At 37.6% G+C, this 19,843-nt stretch overlaps 1 protein-coding gene across 1 annotated transcript; it reads left to right on the top strand.

Annotated features, from left to right (window-relative positions):
• The first annotated feature begins 9,719 nt into the window (after positions 1–9,719).
• On the top strand, positions 9,720–13,808 carry LOC140983849 (uncharacterized). Its single transcript, XM_073451007.1, has 9 exons — positions 9,720–10,152; positions 10,327–10,410; positions 10,543–10,703; positions 10,928–11,122; positions 11,195–11,440; positions 11,483–12,262; positions 12,316–12,354; positions 12,928–13,521; positions 13,761–13,808. The coding sequence occupies exons 1-9, from the start codon at positions 9,720–9,722 to the stop codon at positions 13,806–13,808; spliced, it is 2,580 nt and encodes an 859-aa protein (XP_073307108.1).
• The last annotated feature ends 6,035 nt before the right edge of the window (positions 13,809–19,843 follow it).

Here is a 19,843-nt window from a genome sequence, read left to right on the forward strand (position 1 = left end):
TGACCGTTGATGAATAAAAAATTTGTTGTGGTGATTACCAAAACTGATGTTTGGACCAGAATATTTGATCAGTTGGGATAGCAAATCAGCATCCCCTATCAAGTGTCGCGAGCATCTACTGTCCAAGTACCAAATTGACATCTTTTATTGATGTACCTGTCACCTGCAATCACACACAATAAATGATTTTGGATCCCACATCTATTTGGGTCCTAAACTGATTAATCTTTTATGAACCTAGACTTGGATCAGTCTAACTGACTTTCAAGTTGATGTGTTCGAAATTATTTTTCTTGATTTGTGTGTGTTTGGTGCGTTGTGTGCAGAGGAAACAATATGGTTTTTAACCTTTTTCAACCGATTTTTCTTCCGATATCTCTTTTGAATTGACTTACAATTGTAATAATTGTAATAGTCATTCCTAGAGTGCTGATTTTTGTAGGTGAACCTTTTAGGTGACCAGCTTCGTGAATCAGTTGGACTCTCAGGGCTATATCCAAATCCATACCATTTTTTCTTGTTCGTATTTTCAATCTGTTGGACAATAGGTTTACTTGGTTCTGAAAATTCATGTACCACAGTTGATTTCACAAAGTTAATGTACTTCCCTTTGTTCTCGTTCAACTTTGGCATTGTATCAATTGCAGTGGTTTAAATCTCAAGTGGTTCAACCTCTTATACCACAACTAGATTTTAGAAGATTTTGAAGCTACAAAAAAAACTGGTGCATCAGGTTGATTAATCCAACTCACCTTGTAGGTGTTACCACAACGATTGTAAGTTATAATGATGTCATCATCTAAGTTCTTAACTGTGAACGTGTGTTTGTTGAACTGAACTCAAAAATTATTATCGCATAACTGACTGATGCTAATCAATTTATACCTCAAGTTATCAACAAGTAAGACATCATTAATAATAGTGTTACCATGGATAAGCTTACCCTTACCCTTAGTTCTACCTTTACAGTTATTCAATACAACAAAAACGTTAAAAGACAACGGATTATATCTGTTGTAGGTCATCTAAACTGTTGTAACTGCCGTGTTGTTGAAAGTGCGTTCAACGACAACAGTTTTAAACCGTTGTTGTAGCTTGATATTGCGACGGTTTTTCAAAATTAGCGCGGTAATTAGCGACGTTTTATGATTTTAGCGATGATTTTAGACTAAGCCGTCGCTAGTTAGTGACGGTTTTAACTACACCGTCGCTAATTAGCCATTGTTTTTGGCTAAGCCGTCACTAATTAGCGACTATTTAGGCATAATCCCTCGCTAATTTTATCAGTAAAATAAAAAATTTACTTTTATAATTTAATAAATCTACCAAAAATTTTACAATCTGACTAAGCTAACAATATTCATGATCTTAACTAACACTTAGAAATTTACCAAGAATTGAACTGAAAAAACTTAACTTAAATCGAAAAAAAAATCGTCTAAGAGAGAAAAATTTATTGTAGATGTGAAGCGGTGTGGAGGAAAATGGAACGAAAACAAGAATATTTATAGACAATTTGCGACGATTTTTGGTTGTTTTTAAGTGACGATTGTTTCTTAAACTGTCGCTATTAGCGACGGTTAATCAAAAATGTCGCTATTAGCAAAGGTTTTTTTAAACCATCGCTAATTTAAAAATTGCGACGATTAGTAATGGTTAAGCAAAACTGTCGCTATTAGCGACAGTTTATGTTTAAATCGTCGCTATTTTAAAAATTGCAATGGTTCTAAATATTATCTAAAACCATCGCTAATTAACAACGGTTCGCTAAAACAGAAAAAACACACTAATCAACAACGGTTTGCAACACCGTTGTTGTTTTCCAAAAAGAAACATGCTAATCAACAACGGTGAGCTAAAATCGTTGTCGTTTGTCCAAAAAACACGCTAATCCACAATGGTTTTCTAAAACTGTTTTTGTTTGTCCAAAAAACACGCTAATTCACAACGTTTTTTGTTAAAATCGTTGTTAAAATATAAATATAAATGATTTTGGATCCCACATCTATTTGGGTCCCAAACTGATTAATCTTTTATGAACCCAGACTTGGATCAGTCTAACTGACTTTCCAGTTGATGTGTTCAAAATTATTTTTCTTGATTTGTGTGTGTTTGGTGCGTTGTGTGCAGAGGAGACAATATGATTTTTAACCTTTTTCAACCGATTTTTTTTCCGATATCTCTTTTGAATTGACTTACAATTGTAATAATTGTAATAGTCATTCCTATAGTGCTGATTTTTGTAGGTGACCAGCTTCGTGAATCAGTTGGACTCTCAGGGCTATATCCAAATCCATACCATTTTTTCTTGTCCGAATTTTCAATCTGTTGGACAATAGGTTTACTTGGTTCTGAAAATTCATGTACCACAGTTGATTTCACAAAGTTAATGTACTTCCCTTTGTTCTTGTTCAACTTTGGCATTGTATCAATTGCAGTGGTTTAAATCTCAAGTGGTTCAACCTCTTATACCACAACTAGATTTTAGAAGATTTTGAAGCTACAAAAAAATTTGGTGCATCAGGTTGATTAATCCAACTCACCTTGTAGGTGTTACCACAACGATTGTAAGTTATAATGATGTCATCAGCTAAGTTCTTAACTGTGAACGTGTGTTTGTTGAACTGAACTCAAAAATTATTATCGCATAACTGACTGATGCTAATCAATTTATACCTCAAGTTATCAACAAGTAGGACATCATTAATAATAGTGTTACCATGGATAAGCTTACCCTTACCCTTAGTTCTACCTTTAGAGTTATTCAATACAACAAAAACGCTAAAAGACAACGAATTATATCTGTTGTAGGTCATTTAAACTGTTGTAACTGACCGTGTTGTTGAAAGTGCATTCAACGACAACAGTTTTAAACCGTTGTTGTAGCTTGATATTGCGACGATTTTTAAAAATGAGCGCGGTAATTAGCGACGTTTTATGATTGTAGCGACGATTTTAGACTAAGCCGTCGCTAATTAGTGGCGGTTTTAACTACACCGTCGCTAATTAGCGATTGTTTTTTGGCTAAGCCGTCGCTAATTAGCGACTATTTAGGCATATTCCGTCGCTAATTTTATCAGTAAAATAAAAAAATTACTTTTATAATTTAATAAATCTACCAAAAATATTACAATCTGACTATGCTAACAATATTCATGATCTTAACTAACACTTAGAAATTTACCAAGAATTGAAGTGAAAAAACTTAACTTAAATCGAAACAAAAATCGTCTAAGAGAGAAAAATTTATTGTAGATGTGAAGCGGTGTGGAGGAAAATGGAACGAAAACAAGAATATTTATAGGCAATTTGCGACGATTTTTGGTTGTTTTTAAGCGACGATTGTTTCTTAAACTGTCGCCATTAGCGACGGTTAATCAAAAATGTCGCTATTAGCAAATGTTTTTTTAAACCATCGCTAATTTAAAAATTGCGACGGTTAGTGATGGTTAAGCAAAACCGTCGCTATCAGCGACAATTTATGTTTAAATCGTCGCTATTTTAAAAGTTGCAATGCTTCTAAATATTCTCTAAAACCGTCGCTAATTAACAACGGTTCGCTAAAACCGAAAAAACACACTAATAAACAACGGTTTGCTAACACCGTTGTTGTTTTCCAAAAAGAAAAATGCTAATCAACAACGGTTAGCTAAAATCGTTGTCGTTTGTCCAAAAAACACGCTTATCCACAACGGTTTTCTAAAACTGTTGTTGTTTGTCCAAAAAACACGCTAATTCACAACGTTTTTTGTTAAAACCGTTGTTAAAATATAAATTACAACGGTTTTTCAATAAAACTGTTGTTGTTTGACCGTTGATGAATAAAAAATTTGTTGTAGTGATTACCAAAACTTATGTTTGGACCAGAATATTTGATCAGTTGGGATAGCAAATCAGCATCCCCTATCAAGTGTCGCGAGCATCTACTGTCCAAGTACCAAATTGACATCTTTTATTGATGTACCTGTCACCTGCAATCACACACAATAAATGATTTTGGATCCCACATCTATTTGGGTCCTAAACTGATTAATCTTTTATGAACCTAGACTTGGATCAGTCTAACTGACTTTCAAGTTGATGTGTTCGAAATTATTTTTCTTGATTTGTGTGTGTTTGGTGCGTTGTGTGCAGAGGAAACAATATGGTTTTTAACCTTTTTCAACCGATTTTTCTTCCGATATCTCTTTTGAATTGACTTACAATTGTAATAATTGTAATAGTCATTCCTAGAGTGCTGATTTTTGTAGGTGAACCTTTTAGGTGACCAGCTTCGTGAATCAGTTGGACTCTCAGGGCTATATCCAAATCCATACCATTTTTTCTTGTTCGTATTTTCAATCTGTTGGACAATAGGTTTACTTGGTTTTGAAAATTCATGTACCACAGTTGATTTCACAAAGTTAATGTACTTCCCTTTGTTCTCGTTCAACTTTGGCATTGTATCACTTGCAGTGGTTTAAATCTCAAGTGGTTCAACCTCTTATACCACAACTAGATTTTAGAAGATTATGAAGCTACAAAAAAAACTGGTGCATCAGGTTGATTAATCCAACTCACCTTGTATTTGTTACCACAACGATTGTTAGTTATAATGATGTCATCAGCTAAGTTCTTAACTGTGCACATGTGTTTGTTGAACTGAACTCAAAAATTATTATCGCATAACTGACTGATGCTAATCAATTTATACTTCAAGTTATCAACAAGTAGGACATCATTAATAATATTGTTACCATGGATAAGCTTACCCTTACCCTTAGTTCTACCTTTAGAGTTATTCACTACAACAAAAACGCTAAAAGACAACGGATTATATCTGTTGTAGGTAATTTAAACTGTTGTAACTGACCGTGTTGTTGAAAGTGCATTTAACGACAACGGTTTTAAACCGTTGTTGTATCTTGATATTGCGACGATTTTTCAAAATTAGCGCGGTAATTAGCGACGTTTTATGATTTTAGCGATGATTTTAGACTAAGCCGTCGCTAATTAGTGACGGTTTTAACTACACCGTCGCTAATTAGCGATTTTTTTGGCTAAGCCGTCGCTAATTAGCGACTATTTAGGCATAATCCGTCGCTAATTTTATCAGTAAAATAAAAAAATTACTTTTATAATTTAATAAATCTACCAAAAATTTTACATTCTGACTAAGCTAACAATATTCATGATTTTAACTAACACTTAGAAATTTACCAAGAATTGAAGTGAAAAAACTTAACTTAAATCGAAACAAAAATCGTCTAAGAGAGAAAAATGTATTGTAGATGTGAAGCGGTGTGGAGGAAAATGGAACGAAAACAAGAATATTTGTAGACAATTTGCGACGATTTTTGGTTTTTTTTAAGCGACGATTGTTTCTTAAACTGTCGCTATTAGCGACGGTTAATCAAAAATGTCGCTATTAGCAAAGGTTTTTTTAAACCATCGCTAATTTAAAAATTGCGACGATTAGTAATGGTTAAGCAAAACTGTCGCTATTAGCGACAGTTTATGTTTAAATCGTCGCTATTTTAAAAATTGCAATGGTTCTAAATATTATCTAAAACCATCGCTAATTAACAACGGTTCGCTAAAACAGAAAAAACACACTAATCAACAACGGTTTGCAACACCGTTGTTGTTTTCCAAAAAGAAACATGCTAATCAACAACGGTTAGCTAAAATCGTTGTCGTTTGTCCAAAAAACAAGCTAATCCACAACAGTTTTCTAAAACTGTTGTTGTTTGTCCAAAAAACACGCTAATTTACAACGTTTTTTGTTAAAACCATTGTTAAAATATAAATTACAACGGTTTTTCAATGAAACCGTTGTTGTTTGACCGTTGATGAATAACAAATTTGTTGTAGTGTTTACCAAAAATTATGTTTGGACCAGAATATTTGATCAGTTGGGATAGCAAATCAGCATCCCCTATCAAGTGTCGCGAGCATCTACTTTCCAAGTACCCAATTGACTCTTTTATTGATGTACCTGTCACCTGGAATCACACACAATAAATGATTTTGGATTCCACATCTATTTGTGTCCTAAACTGATTAATATTTTATGAACCCAGACTTGGATTAGTCTAACTGACTTTCCAGTTGCTGTGTTCAAAATTATTTTTCTTCATTTGTGTGTGTTTGGTGCGTTGTGTGCAGAGGAGACAATATGGTTTTTAACCTTTTCAATTGATTTTTCTTCCGATATCTCTTCTGAATTGACTTACAATTGTAATAGTCATTCCTAGAGTGCTGATTTTTGTAGGTGAACCGTTTAGGTGACCAGCTTCGTGAATCAGTTGGACTCTCAGGGCTATATCCAAATCCATACCATTTTTTCTTGTTCGTATTTTCAATCTGTTGGACAATAGGTTTACTTGGTTCTGAAAATTCATGTACCACAGTTGATTTGGCAAGGTTAATGTACTTCCCTTTGTTCTCGTTCAACTTTGGCATTGTATCACTTGCAGTGGTTTCATCATTACTGTTAAAGCCCAAACCAGTTCTGTCAGTAACTGATTTTTGTAAACCTTGCATTTCAATCAGAGTGACTGATGACTTGTTCCATGCTTGAATCAGATAAGCTTGTTTTGAAGTTTTTAACTGCTGAATCAAAGAATGTTTTTTGTCACTTCAGTTTTTTGCTTCGCATTCTTCGTTCTTAGACTCAACAATTCAACTGATTCATCAGTTTCAATTTTGTTGTCTTTGGGATCAGTTTGCTCAGCTTTGGATTTTTCAAATGACAGAGCAAGCTTGTTATACTCATTAACCATATCATGCAGTGTGGTAATGAGTTCTTCTCGTGTAAAGCCAGTAGAACTGAAATCAAATACATGTTCACTAGTTGATTCCAGTTGTGCGTTGATAAGTGCAAGAATAGCACTTAATTTATATGTTAATCCATTTGATCTATGCTGGTTTCGAACTGATTTATGCTTGGTGTTTGTTGTTTTTGTGTAGTGTAGGGGATATACAACTTTGGGATGGTTTAGAACAATCAGAGATGTTTTTGAGAGAGCCGCAGCACCAAAACAAGTGCCACATCGCTCATTTGTGCGAAAGACGAGCGCCTAGGCGCTACCCAATAAGCGCAGTGGCGCAACATTGCCGAAGAATAAGCGCCTAGGCGCTGCCCACATAACGCCGTGGCGCCTCAAGGCTGAGAGACAAGCACTTAGGCGCTAAGGAACAAGCACCACGGCGCTAACATTCAAAATTGACGGGTGCCTAGGCGCCACTTATTCAGCGCCGCGGCGCTAATAGCGGCGAAACAAAGATTAATTGGGCTTCGACTCACGGCCCGGCAGGGGAAATAAAAAAAAAAACAAGGGTTCAGAGAGAGGGGAGCAAGGGATAACACGAGACGAAGATCCAGAGCTCGAAGATCGATTACAAAGACGAAGAACGACGAATCTGGGGACAAAGACGACACTTCGGATTTGTTATCTGTTCTTTTGTATTTATATTTTCTCGTATTTCGATGTCTGAAACTTTGAACATGCGTTATTTTTATTTAGATTTCATCATGAACTAATTTTCTATTCTAGAGGATGATGTAACTTTGTGGATACGATAATTTGACTCGGTTTTTAGATGATTGAATTTCTTCTCATTTAATTGTGGTTCTTTGTGTTTATTCTGCTGCAGTCTACTGGCCATAAATTGTATGTTATCTGATTAATTCTATAACTCCGGGGAAAGGGATTAGGATTATAGATCCTTAGAAACACATCGTTGAATGTTTATAGCGTTCGGAAGGCGTATAACTTTAGCGAGGCTTAGGTAAGAGCATTGTTGGCATTTATCAATTAAACTTATATTTTATTAGAAATAATTGAATCGAAGTTTGATTGATACAATTTATTCGTCACTTGGGAAAGGGGGAATAAAATAAGTAAGTGTTCTTGCTATTAAATGATTGAAATTCGTGAAAATAAATTGAACTGAAAATAATTATCGTAGAAACTTAGTGAAATCATTTCTCTAGATATTTTATCTCCTTGATATTTTCCTAAATTCGGTGATTAGTTAATAATTTTGCGATTTATTAATTCCAAGTAAACCAACCTTTTTACTGATTTTTCTAGATAAAGTCAAGACTATTTTAATTACAAGCACTGATATACGTTTTATATACATTCTTCGTGGGATCGACACTCGTACTCAAAACTTCATTTTACTATAACTTGACGTCGTGCGCTTGCGAGCATTCAAGAAAACACGCAACAAGTTTTTGGCACCGTTTCCGGGGAGTGTCAAATTTTGAATTTATAGCAGTATTGTTACCAATTAGTCTAGATTTTAATTTAGAGATTTTTATTATTTTTTATTTTATATTGATTGAGTTTTTCATTCTTTTCTTCTTGACAGTGCTTGCTAAGATCACAAAAACCTGACTTGCTTATTTTTTATCCGGAGATCGAAAGAACTGCGAGAAGATTAAGAAAAGCAAGAAGAGATGTGATCAATTGAATGGCTGAACACAGAGAGAATGACAGACAAAACCCTCCAGAGGCTATACCCAATTACCCATCAGAGATCATTTCCGACCAGTGATCGCTAATAATTTCGAGTTGAAGCCTGCTCTGATCAATATGGTTCAGCAAAACCAGTTTGCTGGAACTGCCACTTCTGATCCTCATGTTCATTTGAGGACATTCCTGGAGATCACAGATATGGTAAAAAATAATAATGTTTCTGATGATATTATTAGATTGCGTTTGTTTCCATTTTCTCTCAGGGACCAAGCAAGAGGATGGCTCCAATCGCTTCCCTTGGGAAGTATCACTACATGGAAAGAGCTGGCGACAACATTTTTGGCAAAATACTTTCCCCCCGCAAAGTCTGCACAGTTGAAGATTGAGATTAGCACTTTCTGGAAAACTGATTTTGAGCAGTTGTATGAGGCGTGGGAAAGATAGAAGGAACTATTGAGAAAATTCCTGAACCATGGTTTTGAAGACTTGGTGCAAATTGAGTTATTCTACAACGGTCTGAATTGGCAAACAAGAGGAACAGTGGGTGCAGCGGCTGGTGGCACGATCTTTGCCAAATATCCTGAGCAAGCTTATGATCTGCTTGAGCAGATGACTATAAACAGCTACCAGTGGCCATCCGAGAGGTCAGGAGTAAAGAGGACAGCTGCAGTTTATGCTGTGGATCCTATCACATCACTCACTGTGCAAGTATCAGCATTGACTACACAGATAGCAGCTATGAATAAGGTGAGCACATCAGAGACTGAGGGTCCATCGATTGTTACGGAAGAACCATCTCTTCATGAAGAAGCTCAGTATGTCAACAACAGAAATTTTGGTGGATTAGGAGGATATCAAGGTAACCCTCCCCCTAATACCTATCATCCTGGATTATGAAATCACGAAAATTTTTCATATGCGAATAATAAAAATGTGTTGAATCCTCCACCGGGATTCAATACATCAAATGGGGAAGAGAAGCCTTCATTTGAGGATTTTGTTGGAATGTTTGTTGCTGAATCTGGGAAAAAGATGGCAAGGACTGAGTCTCGTCTTGATAATATGGAGACTCACATGGGAAATATGGGTGCCACAATGAAATCTTTGGAGACTCAAATTAAACAGTTGGCCAACGCATTGAGAGATCAAACCAGGGGTCAATTTCCTAGTAACACAGATCCAAAAGAGCAGTGCAAGGCAGTCACTTTGAGGAGTGGAAAAGAGTAAGAGGTGCAAGGTTCCAAGAAAAAAATGGACAAGGAGAAGACTGTTGAAGAGGGTGAATCTGATGGTAGAAAAGAGAAAGAAACTGAGAAGTTCAAGGCTGAAATTGAAGTTGAACGACCTCCAATATTTAAGCCGACTCTTCCATACCCCCAGAGATTCAAAAAGAAGAATTTTGATGATCAGTTTGCAAAATTCTTAGAGATTTTTAAGAAGATACACAACAACATACCATTTGCTGATGCTTTGGAGCAAATGCCGAATTATGAAAAATTTATTAAAGATGTGATGTCTAAGAAGAGAAAGCTGCCGGAGTTTGAAATTGTGAAACTGACTGAAGAGTGTAGCGCCATACTGCAAAAGAAGCTACCACAAAAATTAAAAGATCCAGGGAGTTTTACTATTCCTTGCTTTATTGGTGGTTCTAAATGTAGTAAAGCTTTATGTGATTTGGGAGCAAGTATTAATTTGATGTCATTTTCTATTTACAGGGAATTGGAGCTAGGAGAGGTCAAACTAATCACTATTACCTTATAGCTTGCAGACAGAAGTCTCACGTATCCACGTGGGATCGTCAAGGATGTCCTGGTAAAAGTGGATAAATTTATTTTTCCCGCTGACTTTGTGATTTTAGATATGGAAGAGGATTATATTGCTCCATTAATTTTTGGGAGATCGTTTCTGGCGACTGGAAGGGCATTGATAGATGTACATAAGGGTGAACTCACCTTGAGAGTTGGCGGAAAAGCAGTCATTATTAATATCTATCACACCATGAAGGAATCAAATGAGGTAAGCACTTGTAAAAGCTTTGATGTTATAGACTCATGTATGTCTTTTGAATGTGCAGGAACTAGGGATCCTTTGGAGAGCTGTTTGATAGGTGCTGCAGAAACTATTGATGAAGATAATTGGGAAGTGAAAGAGCAATTGGTGGCTCTTGAGGCACTGCAGAAAGAAAGGAGAAAAGATGCACCGCATGAGGAGTTGAATGTGAATGAAAAAATTGAGGTAAAACCACCTTCCCCTGATTTGAAGGAACTACCAAGTCACCTTTGCTATGCATTATCTCTTCATCTTTTACATGTGCTGAAAATGATAAACTATTGAGAGTATTGAGGAAATATAAAAATGCTATAGGATGGTCGATTTCGGATATTAGGGGAATTAGTCCCACTATATGCATGCATAAAATTTTAATGGAGGTGTCATATACTCTTTATGTGGATCATCAGAGGAGGTTGAATCCAGCAATGAAGGAAGTTGTGAAAAATGAGGTACTAAAATTGTTAAATGCTGGTGTAATTTATGCCATTTCTGATAGTAGTTGGGTGTCTCATGTACAAGTTGTGCCTAAAAAGGGTGGAATGACGGTGGTAAAGAATGACAATGATGAACTAATATCTACTCGTACTGTGATTGGATGGCGAGTATGTATTGATTATAGAAAATTGAATAATGCCACACGTAAAAATCATTTTCCACTGCCTTTTATTGTTCAGATGCTTGATAGACTTGCTGGTTATTGTCATTATTTCTTTTTAGATGGTTATTCAGGTTATAACCAAATTTCTATAGCGCTAGAAGATCAAGAGAAGACTACTTTCACGTGTCCCTATGACACGTTTGCTTTTAGAAGAATGCCTTTTGGGCTATGCAATGCACCTGCCACTTTCCAGAGGTGCATGATGGCCATATTTGCAGATATGGTGGAGGAAATAATGGAAGTCTTCATGGATGACTTTTCAGTATTTGATCATTGTTTACATAACTTATCCCTTGTTTTGTAGAGATGCCAGGAAAAGAACTTAGTTCTTAACTGGGAAAAATGTCACTTTATGGTCCAAGAGGGCATTGTTCTTGGACAAAAAGTGTCTTCTAGGGGATTAGACAGAGCCAAGGTGGTTTCAATCGAAAAACTTCCCCCACCAAAGAACATCAAAGGAATAAGGAGCTTCTTAGGGCATGCAGGGTTTTATCGTAGATTTATTGAAGATTTTTCTAAGATCACTAAACCATTGTGTAATTTACTTGAGAAAGAGTCAACTTTTGTATTTGATGATGATTGTTTGCAGGCATTTGAGAAGATCAAGAAGGCATTAGTGACTGCACCAATTATGATAGTACCAGACTGGAAGGAGCCCTTTGAGCTAATGTGTGATGCTAGTGATTATGCAGTGGGCGCAGTCTTAGTCCAAAGACGGGAGAAGATGTTTAGGGCAATTTACTACGCAAGCCGCACAATGGATGCCGCACAACAAAATTACACTACGACTGAGAAGGAGATGCTTGCAGTAGAGTTTGCTTTCGATAAATTCAGGCCCTATTTGATCGGCACAAAGGTAGTTGTTTTTACTGACCATGCAGCTATTCGCTACTTATTCGCCAAGAAGAATGAAAAACCACGCTTGATAAGGTTGATTTTGTTACTACAAGAGTTTGACTTCGAGGTCAAAGATAAGAAAGGAAGTGAGAATCAAGTGGCTGACCACTTGTCAAGACTGGAGCCAGAGGAGCAGAAAGAAGAGGGAGTTATACAGGAAAAATTTCCTGATGAACAGCTTTTTGAGGTAAATTCTGTACTTCCTTGGTTTGCTGATATTGCTAATTTTTTGTCGTGCAGAACCCTTCCTCCATATTTGAGCTATCATCAGAAAGAGAAGTTCGTCCATGATATCAAGTTTTTTTTTTTGGGACGATCAATTTGTGTACAAGAGGTGTGCTGACCAAGTTATTAGGAGATGTGTGGAGGGTGTCGAAGCACATCAAATTCTGAAGAAATGTCATTCTGCACCATATGGTGGACATTTTGGAGCATCACGAATAGTAGCTAAGGTATTGCAATCTGGTTTTTATTGGCCTAGTTTGTTTAAAGATAGTTATACCTTAGTAAAATCATGTGATAGATTCCAGAGGTTAGGAAACATCTCTAGGCGTCACGAATTACCATTAACAAATGTTTTGGAAGTTGAACTTTTTGACGTTTGGGGCATAGATTTCATTGGGCCCTTTCCCCTTTATTTTGTTAATTCTTATATTTTATTAGCTGTAGATTATGTTTTGAAGTGGGTGGAAGCAATCGCCACCAATACTAATGACGCTCGTGTTGTTGTTAAATTCGTGCATAAGAACATCTTCACCAGATTTGGAACACCGAGAGCCATCATAAGTGACAAAGGTACGCATTTTCACAATAGAATTTTCAACTCACTTTTTGGCTAAATACTGTGCGAAGCACAAGGTGGCACTAGCATATCATCCTCAATCAAATGGACAAGCTGAAATATACAATCGGGAGATTAAACTAATACTGGAGAAGACTGCCAATACAAACCGGAAGGATTGGGCCATTAAGTTTGATGATGCGTTATGGGCCTATCGGACTGCGTTGAAGACACCTATTGGGATGTCTCCTTATAGGCTGGTCTTTGGTAAAGCATGTCATTTGCCGTTGGAGTTGGAGCATAGAGCATTTTGGGCTGTAAAGAAATTAAATTTTGATTTGCAAGCTTCGGGAGATTTTAGAAAACTACAATTGAGTGAGATGGAAGAATACCGAGATGACGCATATGAGAATGCCAAGATCTACAAAGAGAAAACTAAGAAGTGGCATGACAAAATCATTGTCCGAAGGGAGCTCAGACCGGGACAACAAGTACTATTATTCAATTCTCGTCTGAAGTTGTTTTCTGGTAAGCTGAAGTCGCGTTGTTCAGGGCCATTTGTTGTGGAAACAGTGTATCCTCATGGGGCTATCGAGCTAAAGTGTAGTGATGGAAGAACCTTCAAGGTGAATGGACAACGGGTTAAGCCTTACTATGGGACCGAAGTAAGGAATATCGACAGTGTCAAGTTGATCGAACCAAACTGAATAGACTGGTGACAGTCGGGCTGACGATGTTAAACCAAGCGCTTGTTGGGAGGCAACCCAACCAGTATCTGTTACTACTTTCATTTTCTTTATTTGATTTGATTTTATTATTTTCAGTAGTATTATTGTTTTTACGTTTTCTTTTTATTTAATTTGGCATGTGAAGATTAGACATTGATTTATGTGTTATTATGCAGGTACAAGTTGACACGAAGTATGCAAAAAGGGCTCAAAAATACGCCTAATATCGGAAAGAGCAGTGCCTAGGCGCCAGGAATCAGCGCCGCAGCGCCACTTTATGCAATAGAATAGCGCCTAGGCGCCAGGAAGCAACGCCGCAGCACCAACACATTCAAAGACTTAGCACCGCAGTGCTAGACATTCAGCGCCGCGGTGCTGATGAGGCCGAGAAGTAAGCGCCTAGGCGCTAAACACTCAGCGCCGCAGCGCTAGTTCGCGTATATGGAAATAAAAAAAAGGATCCGAGAGTTTCTGTCAGTAATCTAAACACAGCGCCGTGACTCTCTTCTCCTCCTCCACCAAAACCGACTCCCACCATAAAATTCCACATATTCCCCTCCAAAACACCACATTACATAACAATAACTATCCTCAACCAAAATCCACCCAATAATTCCTCACTCCTCGTACCTCTTTGGCTCAACAGACTTCTTCACCAAGCCGACACCCGGACGGAGTTAAGCATATCTTGGGGTCAACCGATCATAAGGTAACAATCTTTGGTGTCGTGAGTCTGATTTTATTGCTTGAATTCCGAAGGATTTAAGTTTTGAAATACGTACGCAAAGTGTTCGATCAACTGGCTCAGTGAGTTTGTTGTTGGGATTTGTTGGATTCAGAGAACTGTTTTGTTTGAAGGAATAGTTAATTGATTGTTTGTGTTGATATTGGGGGTGTTGAATAGTGTTGTTAAGTGAGTTGATATTGAATTGAAATATGCCGCCAAGGAAGAAGACCAAGAAGATTGAATCGGAAGATTGAATCGGGGGGGGGGGGGGGGGGGGGGGGGGAGGGAGTCGTCTACAACTACTTTTGATAGACGAAGATTCTGGAATGCTGTTGCTGCCGAAAACTATTCTAAATTACAAGATAAAAGCATGCAGCGGGAAAGAGGGATGGATCAGAGCATCCCGGATTGCACGACATTGATTGTTGTTAGAAATATTCATTGGGCAGAGTTTGTGCAACCGCCGGCAGACGCTGTGATTTCCATTGTGCAAGAATTCTATGCTAATCTAAAGGTCAAACACGAAAATTATCACGTGAAGGTGCGGGGGCGCATGGTTGCCTTCGATAGCACAACAATTAATTCGCTGTATTCGATGCCAGACTATGAAACAGATGGGTACACACTGTTCATCTGAGAGGCCTACCCTTATGAGACGATCATTACCACACTATGTGAGCCGGGCACGGTTTGGAAACTGAACAATCAACGAGCTCCAGTCACATTCCCTGCGACGTCCATGCAGAGGGAGGCATACAACTGGTATCACTTCGTAGCCTCGCGATTGATGCCATCTGGTCACGTATCTGATGTGACAAAAGCGAGGACTGCCGTGGTTTATTGTACCATCACCGGCAGGACAGTTGATGCGGGCCGTGTGACTATGACTTCGATGTTGCAGGCTTCTCGGGCCACTTCTACTGTGAGTATGCCACACTCCTCTACCATTACGGATCTATGTCTATTAGCAGGGGTTGTATGGGATATTAGCGAGGCTGTATTGCATACAAAAGGCGACATCTTACTGATTGCTAGATTCCCGTGGGATCGGAGACAAAGACAGATTACGAGTGCTCCGAGAGAGGCTTCAGGGAGTGGAGCACAGCCATCTCCCGTCCCTCAGGCACATGTAGGGAGGGGACAGACCGCGCACGAGCGTCTCGATGACATCGAGCGTCTTATGAGGCGACAGTGGCGGATGACACGAGAGCACATGGACTACGTGCACGATTTTAATCAGGTGCTTGCACAGCAATACCTTGCAGCCGTATTTCTCCAGCCACCGGCATTTTCACATAAACCTATCGAGGATGATGAGGAGTATTATGATGACGAGGAGACTGAGCTGTCAGGCGATGACAGCGATTCCTGTAGCGCGTGGTATGAGGTACGGTTCCCACTGTTTTTTTCTTGCTCTATTACTATACATTGGGGACAATGCACGTACTTAAGTTTGGGGGGGTTAGTTTACTGTCGTTTACTTACTGTCGTTTACTCATTGTCGTTTACTCTGCTTTACTTCTCAGTTTCAGTGTTTTGTTTTCAGTTGTTATTTTACGATATGCATGATTATTTATCTCCTGCGCTTTGCTTTAATGTCGTTAAAAAAAACAAAAAACTTGTTTATTGCATTTTAGAATTGTTAGGACTAGTCATGGATAAGCTATCATGAGGCCGATGATGAAAATAAAATCGTGAGTCTGAAGCATGAATGTATTCGTGATTACTTGGGAGTCACATTTTATTGCACTGTCAGGTTTGTTGATATTATCGTTGCTTAGAGACAATTTGCGTGCTTGTGATGCTAATTAAACGAGTGAAGTCTGATTTTTAGTAATTCTCGCACGACATCGACTGACACTCTTGCGAACACAGAGATGATCTAGGCAATTTTTCTCAATAAATTTGGGCCGTATTTCTTTATTCATTATCAATTGTTAGCCCATTGAGCCTCGAGTAGATTGAGATGTTTGACTTTTCTTTGTGCATTTATCTCATACATCATTTTAATTGAAAATTGCATGTGATTGGTTTGTATGAGTTGACTGATGGATTGATGGAAATCTAGAACTTGTTTGAACACTTTTTGAGGCGAAATATGGATAATATGTGACATAAGAATGATTTAGGCGATCTTTGGAGCCGTTTTGAGCCTTCGAGCCTACCAAACGAAAATGAAGTATCCCTAGTGTCCCATTTTGAGCCTACTAAAGAATCATGTGGTGTGTGTCAATGTCACACAATAGCCCCCACTTTTATCTATTCTACATCCCACAACAACTACCTAATGAAGCTTATACACTTACAATCTTACCCAATTTTGAGAGAAATAAGTTCATTGGTACTATAATGATTCAAGTGCTCCTTGAAAAGAAAGAGAAAGAGGTAAATAAGCAAAAAATAATGTGTGTGAATCAAAAGTGGTGAAAAAGAACATATATGGGAAATAAGGGATATGAATGAGAAGAAAATAATAAGTGGATGGTGAATGAAAAGAGAATGAAAATGAGTGAAATTGATGAAGTTCAAATATTTCTCTCAAATTTTGATCTCCATACCTTTATTGTAGCCATGAGTCGTAGCCTAACGTTACAAGCCTACAAGACCTATTAACCTTGTCACATTTATCCAATATACTAGTGGAGAAATGTTGTTCAAATCAAGCTTATGGAAACCTGATAAACATGGTTAACGAGTATCGACTTTAATCACTTGCATGCAAGCATCTCATTGTGTGACTTCATCTTTGGTATACTTGTGTAGAATATCTTTTGAGCCAAATAATCACCAATAAAGTCCTTTGTGATCTGTGTAAGTAAATGAGTATGTTAATGAAGTGTGAGTTGCACCAAGCTGAGGACTTCTTAAGTTTATGAGGCGATTAGGCATTGTGAATCTATTTGTGCATTCGATGAGATAAATAAACATTGACATATCACACACGCACGTGACTCTCGAGTAAATACGAATCACATGGAAATAAATAAATCTGAGGCCACTTTCACTTTTTGCATCTCCATGACTATAGCAGTTAGCATTAATTTCTTTCTTGAGTCTGCATTCCTATTTTTACTTTTATTTTGCTCGGAACTAGCAAAAGTTCAATTTTGGGGGGTTTGATAAGTGCAAGAATTCCACTTAATTTATATGTTAATCCATTTGATCTATGATGGTTTCGAACAGATTTATGCTTGGTGTTTGTTGTTTTTGTGTAGTGCAGGGGATATACAACTTTGGGATGGTTTAGAACAATCAGAGATGTTTTTGAGAGAGCCGCAACGCCAAAACAAGAGCCACAACGCTCATTTGTGCGAAAGACGAGCGCCTACGCGCTACCGAATAAGCGTCGTGGCGCAACATTGCCGAAGTAAGCACCTAGGCGCTGCCCACATAGCGCCGCGGTTCCTCAAGGCCGAGAGACAAGCGCTTAGTAGCTAAGGAACAAGCGCCGCGGCGCTAACATTCAAAATTGACCCGCGCCTAGGCGCCACTTATTCAGCGCCGCGAATAGCGGCAAAACAAAGATTAATTGGGCTTCGACTCACGGCCCGGCGGGGGAAATAAAAAAAAACAAGGGTTCTGAGAGAGAGAGACGCCGTTTTTAGAGCATATACAGAGAGATGAGCAAGGGCTAACACGAGATGAAGATCCAGAGCGCGAAGATCGATTACAAAGACGAAGAACGACGAATCTGGGGACAGAGACGACACTTCGGATTTGTTATCTGTTCTTTTGAATTTATATATTCTCTTATTTCAATGTCTAAAACTTTGAACATGTGTTATTTTTATTTAGATTTCATCATGAACTAATTTTCTATTCTAGAGGATAATGTAGCTATGTGGATATGATAATTTGACTCGGTTTTTATATGATTGAATTCCTTCTCATTTAATTGTGGTTCTTTGTGTTTATTCTACTGCAATCTACTTGCCATAAATTGTATGTTATCTTATTAATTCTATAACTCGGGAGAGAGATTAGGATTATAGATCCTTAGAAACACATCGTTGAATGTTTATTGCGTTCGGAGGGCGTATAACTTTAGCGAGGCTTAGGTAAGAGCATTGTTGGCATTTATCAATTAAACTTATATTTTATTAGGAATAATTGAATCGAAGTTTGATTGATACAATTTATTCGTCACTTGGAAAAGGGGGAATATAATAAGTAAGTGTTTTTGGCTATTAAATGATTGAAATTCGTGAATATAAATTGAACTGAAAATAATTATCGTAGAAACTTAGTGAAATCATTTCTCTAGATATTTTATCTCCTTGATATTTTCCTAAATTCGGTGATTAGTTAATAATTTTGTGATTTATTAATTTCATGTAAACCAACCTTTTTACTGATTTTTCTAGATAAAGTCGAGACTATTTTAATTACAAGCACTGATATACGTTTTTATATACACTCTTCGTGGGATCGACATTCGTACTCAAAACTTCATTTTACTATAACTTAACGTCGTGCGCTTGTGAGCAATCAAGAAAACACGCAACATGCATCATCTGTCATTAGGCACTTTACTTCCTCTTGATCACTAGAGCTACTCATGCTCTCAGACTCAGACTCAGACTCTTCACTGTCAGTCTCTGCCCATTTTTATTTGCTTTCTTCAGCTAGCAGGACTTCATGTTTCTTTTTGAATGATTTTTGGTCATTATTATCCTGTTTTCTGTATTCAACTGACTTCTTTCCTTTTTTAGTTGAATTCTGACTGCCCTTCTTTGGCTTTGGACTGTCAGCAATGAAGTGTCCTGATTTGCCACAGTTGTAGCAAGAGTTTGGTTCTTCCTTTGAGTCGTTTTTCTGATAATGCCTTTGGAAGGAACCTTGATTTCTTCTGATGAATTTTCTAAATTTCTTGACAAATAATGACATGGCGTCATTACTCTGTTGTTCTGCAGCTTTCTCAACTGAAATAGTTGGTTCCAGTTTGATTGCACTAAGGGAAGTTGTGATTTATGGAGTAGATGTCTCTCCTTCTCTTGTTTGCAGTTCGAACTCATAGGCTGTGAGATCAACAAACAAATCGTGTAATTCAACCTTGTTTAGGTCCTTGGATTCTCTCATAATCATGGTCTTGACATCCCTTTCTTTCGAAAGGCCTCGAACTACCTTTAAAGTAACTTCTTTGTTTGAATACACTTTCCCAAGTGCATTCAGTTCATTCATAATGTTGCTTACTCGTTCGTCGTACTCATTTATCGACTCTACAGTCTTGATTTTGATATTATCAAATTACTGTACTGCAACGGAGAGTTTATTTTCCTTTGTCTGCTCATTTCTCTCGCATAACCGAATCAGCTTCTCCTAGATTTCTTTTGTTGTTCTGCACATTTTGATTTTGCTGAATGTAACCTTATCCAAGTTTGGTGCAGAATATCTTTAGCCACATTATCCATTTTGGCTTTTCTCTTATCTTCAGTTGTCCACTCATCTAGTGGTTTCTCTATGCGAAGGGGAGCTCCTTCTATTATGGCAACTGTTGTATTTTCCTTTAATATCTTCATTGATCCGTCAGTT

The sequence above is a fragment of the Primulina huaijiensis genome, chromosome 9 (genome assembly GCF_012295235.1).
Source record: "Primulina huaijiensis isolate GDHJ02 chromosome 9, ASM1229523v2, whole genome shotgun sequence".
In the NCBI taxonomy this organism is placed as follows: domain Eukaryota; kingdom Viridiplantae; phylum Streptophyta; class Magnoliopsida; order Lamiales; family Gesneriaceae; genus Primulina; species Primulina huaijiensis.

Bases quoted from the DNA above. Each gene is read 5' to 3' on its own strand.
- LOC140983849 (XM_073451007.1), top strand. From the start codon at position 9,720: ATGGACAAGGAGAAGACTGTTGAAGAGGGTGAATCTGATGGTAGAAAA. The intron at 10,411-10,542 runs GTGAACTCACCT...TTGAATGTGCAG, and splicing joins ATTGATAGATGTACATAAGG to GAACTAGGGATCCTTTGGAG. The intron at 11,123-11,194 runs GTATGTATTGAT...TTTATTGTTCAG, and splicing joins GTACTGTGATTGGATGGCGA to ATGCTTGATAGACTTGCTGG.